Here is a 10,111-nt window from a genome sequence, read left to right on the forward strand (position 1 = left end):
TTACGTATATAGTTATATACCTTTTGTGGATTTGGACAATTTTAATAGCGGATTTAGCAATTCAACAGTCACTTTTTTTGTTCCAAAATATGTATGAAAACATGTTTTTAATTTTTTAATTCCCCTCACCTTTCAAATTGTACTATCTTATAATTTGCTAAGTTAAAGGATTAAAATTTCCAACGGTCTCCGTCTATAACTTTTAATAGTGTCCACCAAAGAATATAATATTATATCCAAAAAATTAACTCAAAGGGGTCCATAGACACGACATAACTCTATGCATCCTTGCCTTTGTGTATATCAACATTTAAAATTTTCACATAATGAAGGAAAAAACGACATCTCGATTAAATCCTAACTTTTGAGCTGATAATCATTATTATAACTAATTGTTGTTGCATCAGTTTTAGACGAGCATCATAAAGCATTATTAAAAGGAATTGATTAATGATGTGGTTTCAACTTTTCTCGACAGGTGTTCAAAATTCATTGATACATTTACAATGATTAACTCGGTTAATAGTACATAAACATTTGTTTTAGTTTTTTAATTAAATTTACATTAATCACCCTTGTCTTTTTATGATTGAAAAACTTCTTTTTTTGTATCAACGGGATTGTTTTCCAAGCGCTTTTAACTTGTAGATTTTTCATTTTGCCCTACAAAGAGAAGTTTAAAGATACATTGATGTTTGGAATTAAATTTCGAAAAACATGCCAAAGAAATACAACGAATAAACCTTTGGTTGAAGATAAATCACAACGATTACACGTGAATTGGAAGAAGAAACAAATAATACTAAGTGACGATGCGTTGATTGCCAAACAAATTAAACCAAAAATTAATATAATAAATTTATCTTGTATTGAAAAAGAAAAAAGAAAAAAGGTCAGCTGACTGACAGTCAAGTATAGTCAACTAGATGTCGTGAAGGAGTCAGGAAGGAGTCAGCCTCTCATACGTGCATAAGACATAAATGCCCTCATTTTGATCAAAAATTACCTACGAAAACTTGTCCAGTCCAATCCAGTCTCATTCAGTGTACCAAACACAACTTTGCATACAAACCCAAATAGTTGATGAAATCTTATAAAAAGAACATCAGAATCTTAATCCTTGATGGTTTTGCATTAAATAAAAGTCTTCTACTACTCTTTGTCAAGATGTGCATCAACTACAACTCATGTACTTGCCTTTTCCCTTTTCATTAGCTCCATAAAGTCATCAAATACTGCAATCACTCAAATATCAAGTTTATTAGGTGTTTACACAAATAAAGGAGCTAAATGCAAGAAACAGCAACCAACTTCCATTTATTTGCTTATTGTAGCACCCTACTTTCATTTTTTTTTATTCCATTGTACTTTCAGTTTTTTTTTTAGTATCTGAAGGACATTGTTATCATTGTGTATTTTAGGATGCCAAAATACACAAAGCAATACAAGTATAATGATAAGGAATTATTTTTACTTGTTAGTAAAGATATTATTTTGTAAAAGTTGTTGCAACTTGCGAATGATAAGGAAGAAAGGCATTGAATATTACCAAGGTCTGAATCATGGGGTCCAGGAGAAGCTTCCGGATGGTATTGAAGAGACATGAGTTTTTGTTGAGGGAAGGCAAGACCTGCACAGCTTCCATCATTCAGATTCACATGAGTCACTTCCACTCCATTTGGAAGTGATTCTGGATCAACCGCATAATTGTGATTCTGCAACAAATTAAGTTAATAATAATATTTATTAATAACAATAATGATACTAATATATAATACCTGGGCACTAATCTCAACACTTCCATTTCTGAGGTTACGAACAGGATGATTTCCTCCATGATGACCAAATTTCATTTTATATGTCTTCCCACCCAAGGCCTGACCAAGCAACTGATGTCCCATGCAAATTCCAAAAACAGGAACTTTTCCGATAATAGCCTTCACTGTCTCAACAGCATAAGGTACAGCAGAAGGGTCGCCAGGTCCATTGCTGAAAAGTACCCCATCTGGTTTCATTTTAAGAGTCTCAGATGCTGGCCATGTTGAAGGAACAACCGTGATTTTACACCCATAAGATGCCAATCGCCTCAATATATTGTGCTTGATTCCAAAATCATATGCCACAACCTTCATTTTCATTTTTAAACAGGGATTTAATAAATTTTTGTGTTTGGATGACATTATAGTGATTGGGTCCATTTATAAAAGAAACTCACATGAAAAGTGTCACCATGTCTTTTGTTGGAGTTAAAATCCCATTCCATATCGGTCTTACCAACCCATTCGTAAGGCTTCTTACAAGAGACGCTAGAAATTAAATCCACACCTGCAGAAAATGTCAAAGGAATTCAATTACAAAAACTGAACCGTATTTAAACATATATAATGAGGGTGTTTTGGTCTTTTAAGATAAGGTCATTACCAACGATATCCCATGTGCGTGACATCTCCAGAAGTTCTTCATCCGTCTTTGATTTTTCTGTGCTCAAGACACCGATCAGACTTCCATCTTCCCGTAACCTCCGGGTTATTGCACGAGTGTCAACATCATCTGTCAATCCACAAACAACAATCAAAACCTATCCATCCCTTTGTATTTAATAATATGATGAAATAGAAAAACAAAACATACATATTCCCATGATGTTCCTTTTTGACAAATAGTCAGAAAGTGATTCTGTGCATCTCCAATTTGAAGTGCTGTTAGTAATCAAAATTAGTTTAGGTTAAAATAAAACCACTAAACAATGGAGTACAAGAATGATGATGCATATCATTCATATAGGCTACCTGATACTCAAACTTCTAATTACTAAACCACCCAGGAAGCACTTGATTGATTCTTCATCATCTGTATATAAACATATAATTCTTGTTCAGATCATGATCATGATCATGATGATTAAAATCTATTTTAATTGGTATCACCCTAGAAAGCTTGTACAAAAGCAAGCTTACTTACCAATATTCACTCCAGTATTGCCAATGTGTGGGTTTGTCATCAAGACAAATTGGCCTGCATAGCTTGGGTCTGTAAGAATTTCTTGATACCTACAGCATATGGATACATATTATTATTCAACAGGTAAAATGCCAAAAAAAAAAATCATGCTTTCTATCTATTTACATCATCATATATTATATCCATATCTCACCCTGTTAATGAAGTGTTAAATACAACTTCACCAACTTGAGTCCCAGAAGCACCAAATGATTTTGCCTTCCAGATGGATCCATCTTCAAGAACAAGTCTAGCATCTGAGACCTTCCAAGGAGCTACATAAACCTTCTATTAGCTCAAGATATGTGAAGTTGTTTACTTAGGTCACTGGTAAAAATTTCAACTTGTTTAAAGAAATAATACCAGAAACTGGAACACCCGTGGAGGCAGCACCAGTGGAGCATCTCACAGTGAATGATCTAACTTGTAGTGATTTTGTAGTTGCAGGACTTGAGAGTAAAGACTGATTAGTCACAGAAAGATACATTGCCTTGGTTGCCATTCTTGTTATATTTCACTCACTTGCTAGAATATACAAAAATCAAAATCATCAATAAGTAGACAGGTTAACATAAACGGCTGCTCAAACTTACAATAATAAAAAAGAAATGCATATTAGATAGAAGTGAGAAGTTAGCAGGTGGTTAACTAACCTTAACATAATTAATCTAATTTTCCTGACATCATCATACATGGATAGTGAATGGCATGTAGATTTCCAAATACAAAGCACAAAATCATATATATGTATGACCACACAGACAGCTGAAATGTGCTAATTGATATTGTCAACAAAATAACCAGGAAGTCCATCAAAACTCAGGATTAGCTACTGGTACTGGAAATTGCTACTAAAAAATCAAGTTATGCTATTGGAAATTGCTACTGAAAAAGTCAGGTTATGCAAATATCAGGAATGGAAAATAGTCAAGTACTCAAGTTAGGCTGCTGGAAATTACTACCGAATAAACACAGAGAAACTTCTGCAAAAAAACAAACACAAACACAAAGAAATTTCTACAAACAAACACAAAGAAATTTCTAGAGATTGCCACATAAATTTCTACTGATTCTAGCCGGAGATGGAAGGTGACGAGGGTTTCAAGGAGTGCAAACAAACACAAAGAAAAAATGCATACCTGCAATCGCCGGAGAAGGTGGGACCTTCGGCGATGGTGTGGTGACGTGGCGCGGCTAGTTAAGTGCCGTGGGCGTCGGTATGTTGATGGCTGCCGGGTGGATGGGGATTCTTAACTGATGAAGTGAAGAGCCGAAGACGAAGCCGTCAGGACAAAGAAGGAAGAGCCTAGGGCACACTTTCAGTGTACCAGTGAATTTCTTTTTATACGTATTACCAATAAACTAAAGTTTTACCTTTATTATATACCTATCATTATTAAATTTTATTTTTTATTTAAATTTACCAAAGTAACGGGGTACCGGTGTCATGTTTATATGGAAGCCGATACGGATTTTAGTGTGATTATAGTATTTTTATTGGAATATTAATTGCGGGTAATATTTTTTGTTTTGTTTACATTTAGGTAACTTATTATTATTTTTTTTTATATATTTGACCATCTAATTTGTTAAATGTATACACATATTACCATTGTTACCTGTGTACAAAAAAAGAAGGTTGTTTAAATGTGAACATTTTTTTACAAATTTCTTAATTTTTTTTATAATTTTTTATGATATTTTTTTTGTACAAATTCAATATAATTTTAATATAAGTGTTTTTAAACAAAATATTTTAAAAATATTTTAAATTTTTCTTACAAATATTAAAAAAAAATTGTTTTTTTTTGTTTTTTGTTTTTTTTTTTACATTTCCATACAATTTTTTTTTATAACTTTCATACATTTATTTCTAAACTTTATTTTACAACATTTTTAACGTGTTTCACAGATTTTGTATGTTAGTTTAGTATTTTTTTATAACATTTTAAAATACTTTCGTTAAATATTAGTTTAAAACATTGTATTAAAAAAATTAAAAGTTTATAAACTTATAATTAAAAAGTATTAAAAAGTTGGAATAATTTTAAAACATTTACATTATATATAATTTTTTTTTGTTTTTTTATTTGCTAAGTAATATTTTCTTTTTATTTTTTAAAAGACTATTCATACTTATTGTTACGGGAGCGAGGTGCGGTTCGGTGCGGTTATTAGTCAAAACTTACCATTAACCGCAAATGCGGTTAATCCATTTTCAAAACCGTTTGGTGCGGTTAGGCGGTTATTTTTGCGGTGCGTTTTTTTTTTGTGTTGCGGTTACTAACCGCATGAATTTGGTGCGGTTATTTTGTGTGGTTTTTAACCAGAGTTTAGAGCTCAAACGGTTTTAAGAGTTCAAACATATTACTTGTAATAATAAAAAACCATAAGCTATAAGACAATTAACTTAAATCACAAACAACTAATATCTTAAAAACGTCAAATCAATAGTAATGAACAATAAATATCTTAAAATTGTCTAATTTCACCATTTTTTAAAGTTAAACATAACAAAAAACCAACAATTTTGTCTTCTACTATTTTATCCATCTTTTATCAATGAAATTTGTCTTATTTTTAATATTTAATATATTAATAATTAATAAAAAAAATTGTATATAATATATGCGGTGCGGTGCGGTTTTTTTTGCGGTTTTTGAAAACTAATAACCGCACAGCACCGCAAATTTGCGGTTTTTAAAAAAACAGAAAACCTCACCATCGGTTTTTATTGCGGTTGCGGTTTATGTAGTTTTTGCGGTTAATTTTAGTTGCGGTGCGGTTAGTTTTAATTTATTTAATTTTATTGTTAGATACTATTTACTTTTAAAATATTGTATATGCTTAAAAACAAAAGAAAAAAACTATAAGAGGCTATATAAAATATTTCACAAAACAAAAGCATATTTATTAATTAAAAGGTAAAGTTTAAAATTGTCAAATATTTAATTAATATTTAGGAAATTATTGATATTTTAAAAATAGCGTTTGAAAAAAATAATACAAACAAATATAAAAAGTAGAATCGCTATTAAAATTGGGAAAAATGACTTATAAGGGTAATTAACTTTTCGTTTTGTTCATATTTAGGTTGTGTTTGTTTTTTTTTTTAAAAGCTCTTCTAACCTCTTAGTGCTGCGTGACGCAGCACACGCGCATCACTTTTAAGTTCGCAGCAGTTTGTTTTTCCGCAGACTTCGGGCTCAAAAACCTATTCCCGTCCTCTTCCCCACACAACATTGGGCTTGGCTCTTCTAACCACTTCTAACATCATCTAAAAAAACACCCTACACAAAAAACACGCTATGCCTAAACAAAAAAAACACCGCAGCACCCTTCTTCTTCGTTCGTTCGTTCTCAGCACTCTTCTCATCCCTGTTGAAGACCGACTCCAGCCGCCGCTGCCCCTCCCTCGCCGGTCGCCGCTGCTGCTGCCAAGTGCAGTTTCGATCCTTACTGCCATCGTCTTCAACATCAGGTTAGGGTTTTTTTTTCTGATTTCTTATAGAGTACCGATTCTATGCATTTGAGTACCAATTTTTTGATTTGAGTATCAATTTTGCTGCTGAGATGTGAAGAATCCTTGCTAAAATCTTTGTTGAATGTTGCTTTATGATATAATTGTTCTTTAAACAAATTTTCTGCTCAATTTATGTTTAGGTTTATGAATTTTTGTGTTGAATCATAATCCTTGCTGAAATCATAAACTTAAATGCAAAACTTATTTGTTGATTGTGTTGTATAAACTTTATGTTTAGGTTTATGTTTAGGTTTATGAATTTTTGTATTGAATTGTTATGAATGTTGTGCTTAAACCGTTAAATATGCTAAAGTTATTTGTTGATTTTGTTGTATAATCTTTGCTTATATGGTTTTTTTTTGTTCATTCATGATGTATTGTTGTTGAATATGGTAAACTTATTTGTTGATTGTGTTGTATAATCTTTGCTTATATGGTTTTTTTTGTTCATTCATGATGTATTGTTGTTGAATATGCTAAACTTATTTGTTGATTATGTTGAAATATGATTAATCTTTGTAGCTAAAGTATGTATTCTATATTTTTTTTTATTAGCATTGGGAGATAAACATACATGGACCAATGAGCAAACAAAATGCTTATTGCAAACTTGTATTGAAGAAGTACAAACCGTGGGTAGAAAAGGTTTGAGTTTGCACAAACAATCATGGCACAAGTTAGGAACAACCATTAAGGAAAAGTATGGCATGGATTTGAATCAACAACAATTAAAAAACGCCTATGATAAACTTAAAGCCAAATACACAGGATGATTATACTTAAAAAAACAAAACTGGAAACCTTTACAATCCACAAACAAATACTTTTAACTTAACAAATGAGGAGTGGGAGGACTTTAAAAAGGTATATATATATATATATATATATATATATATATATATATATATATATATATATATATATATATATATATATATACACACACATATTTATATGTATTTTGTTTATATAGTTGTCATTTATTCTTATATTACTTTTGTTACATTGATTGTGTTTAGGGACATCCGAAAGCCGCTTCTTTGAAAACCGTCTCATTATTGTTTCCAGAGCTTTGTGCATAACTCTTTGATGGAAACAGTGCATCTGGTAATCTCAGCTATGCCACATCCCAAACACCATCAGGACATGGATCATCTTCTTTCCATGTTGCACCACTACAGCTTATGGACGCCCCTTCCATTAACATAGATGAGGATGATTTCTTTTCCAATCATACTAGTGAGCATTTTACTCAGCCTCCACCTTCTGCTGATTCACCTTCTGCTCCTTCACCTTCTGGTAACCCCAACAAAAGGGCTAAACCCTCAACTCCTAGACCTCGAGCTCATAGTGCCTCACCTGATCCACCTTCTTGTGCCTCGCCTAAAGCTTATATTACTGCTGATGATTTAGCACTGGAGATGCAAAAAGCTCTACGCCATTTGACTCAAGGGCCAACAATTCCCCAATGTTTAGAGAAGCTTGAGTTGCTCGAGTTAGACCCAATGGACCCTCTACGATTTGTTGCGTATCACATTTTTGGAGGGACCATTAATATAAGAGAGATGTGGGTAAATTTGCCTAATGATCCACAAATATTAAGAGGATGGATCGAGATGACATCTACAAGTTTAGGAGTTTTAAAGGATGGAAAGATTGTTCGATAAGTTTATATGTTTGAGTTGTTTAGGTTTTAATTGCATGTTTTGGAACTATGTGGTTATGTTTTTTGGTTATTTGCTACTTGAATGTTATTTGTAGTATTTGGTACTTGAATGTTATGTTATTTGGTACTTGAGATTAATGTTATGTTATTTGGTACTTGAGATTTATGTTTTGTGTTTTGGTACTTGAATCTTATGTTATGTTATTATCTTATGTTAGTTGGCTCTTGAGTCTTATGTTATGTTATGTTTTGTTGATTAATAGGTTTGTAATGGATCACGACAAAAAGATATTACTCATAATTCTTATGTACTTATACGTCTGCTACTTTTGGAAGAGGGGTGTCAAACGAGTGTGGGACAACGATTCGGAAATGACGGGACATGAATTTACGTTAGAGTTACTTCACCGTAATCCTCTACAATGTCTTGAAGTGCTACGCATGTCCCGTGAATCATTTTTCCGGCTATGTGCTCATTTTAGAGTAAACTACGTGTTAAAGGTTAGCAAACATGTGTCGGTTGAGGAGAAGATGGCTATGTTTTTGATGATGATCGGTCATAACCAACGTTATGTGATTATCAAGCGGAGATTTCAACACTCAAAGCAAACAATTCATAAGTTTTTTCATGAAGTGTTGGACAAAATGTTGCTTTTCGCACATGACATTATAGTACCAACTTCTTTTAATCTGAATCCAAACATTACATGACATAATAGGAGGCTACGACGGGTGTTCAAGGGAGCAGTTGGTGCACTTGATGGCACTTTGATACATGTTGTTGTCCCTGCAAACAAACGGGATTTATATAGAAGTAGGAGAAAAGGCGATTGTTACCAAAACGTTTTGGCAATATGTGACTTCAACATGATGTTTACGTTTGTTGTGGCCGGTTGGGAAGGGATAGCACACGATTCTAGAATTTTATCAGAAGCATTAGCAAATCCACATGCACCATTCCCGCTTCCACCATAAGGTAAATTTATGGTTATTTAAATAGTTTTATCTTAGTTTGAAAAATAAATGACATTTTTCTTTTATTTTTTTTACAGATAAATATTATCTTTGTGATGCCGCCTATGCAAACATTCGAGGTTTTATGGCACCGTACCGTAATGTGAGGTATTGGCTTGGAGATTTTCGTCGAAGACGTGCATTAACAAATAAAGAAAATTTTAACCATGCACACGCAAAACTTCGGAATGTTATTGAGCGTGCTTTTGGTGTCTTGAAAGCACGATTCCTTATATTGAAGAGGATGACACCATTCTCGTTGGTTACACAACGAAACATTACCCTAGCATTTTTTGCGCTTCATAATTTTATAAGAAAAGAGGGACTACGTGATGCGTATTTTGCACGATATGATGAGTCAAATATCTCGGTTCGGAATAACAATGCAGTCGTTGATAATGATGAAGATGAGATTCCAACACATGGTACCGCAGCGGAACGTGAATATATGACTCAGTTACGAGATGAAATTGTCGAACAATTGATGCAAAATATGGAATGAGAATTATTAAAGTTTGGTTGTATGAATTTTATTTAAAAATGTTATTGTAAGACTAATTTGGTTGTTTGAATTTTATTTCAATGTTTTAAGACTACAATTATTAAATTTTTGGTATTAAAAAACTATTTTTGGTTTATTAAATTACTTTATTTTAAATTTTTTAATATCTGCAGCAACCTGCAGACGTTAAAAAAACAAACATGCTTCTCATTACAGTCTGCAGCACTTTGGTCCACCTCTTCTGCTGCAGAGGGCTGCAGAGGTGGTCCGCAGACTTCAGACATTTTCACTTCGGAAAAACAAACAGCACCGAAGCCGTCAGGACAACGAAGGAAGAGCCTAGGGCACACTTTCAGTGTACCAGTGAATTTCTTTTTATACGTATTACCAATAAACTAAAGTTTTA

General features: G+C 32.7%; 1 protein-coding gene across 1 annotated transcript; it reads right to left on the reverse strand.

Annotated features, from left to right (window-relative positions):
* Positions 1–966: 966 nt before the first annotated feature.
* CARA (carbamoyl phosphate synthetase A) lies at positions 967–4,347 on the reverse strand. Its single transcript, XM_079080709.1, has 11 exons — positions 4,140–4,347; positions 3,364–3,525; positions 3,155–3,275; positions 2,962–3,050; positions 2,790–2,850; positions 2,632–2,699; positions 2,422–2,550; positions 2,216–2,325; positions 1,779–2,126; positions 1,550–1,715; positions 967–1,235 (listed from the first exon to the last, which is right to left on the reverse strand). Exons 2-11 carry the CDS (start codon positions 3,500–3,502, stop codon positions 1,186–1,188), a joined length of 1,281 nt encoding a protein of 426 aa, XP_078936835.1. The 5' UTR covers positions 3,503–3,525; positions 4,140–4,347; the 3' UTR covers positions 967–1,185.
* Between the last annotated feature and the right edge of the window lie 5,764 nt (positions 4,348–10,111).

This window comes from Lactuca virosa, chromosome 2, assembly GCF_052849685.1.
Source record: "Lactuca virosa cultivar CGN04683 chromosome 2, Lactuca_virosa_CGN04683_v6, whole genome shotgun sequence".
In the NCBI taxonomy this organism is placed as follows: Eukaryota; Viridiplantae; Streptophyta; class Magnoliopsida; order Asterales; family Asteraceae; genus Lactuca; species Lactuca virosa.

Bases quoted from the DNA above. Each gene is read 5' to 3' on its own strand.
- CARA (XM_079080709.1), bottom strand. From the start codon at position 3,502: ATGGCAACCAAGGCAATGTATCTTTCTGTGACTAATCAGTCTTTACTC. The intron at 2,326-2,421 runs GTAATGACCTTA...CATTTTCTGCAG, and splicing joins ACGCACATGGGATATCGTTG to GTGTGGATTTAATTTCTAGC. The intron at 1,716-1,778 runs GTATTATATATT...AATTTGTTGCAG, and splicing joins GTGTTGAGATTAGTGCCCAG to AATCACAATTATGCGGTTGA.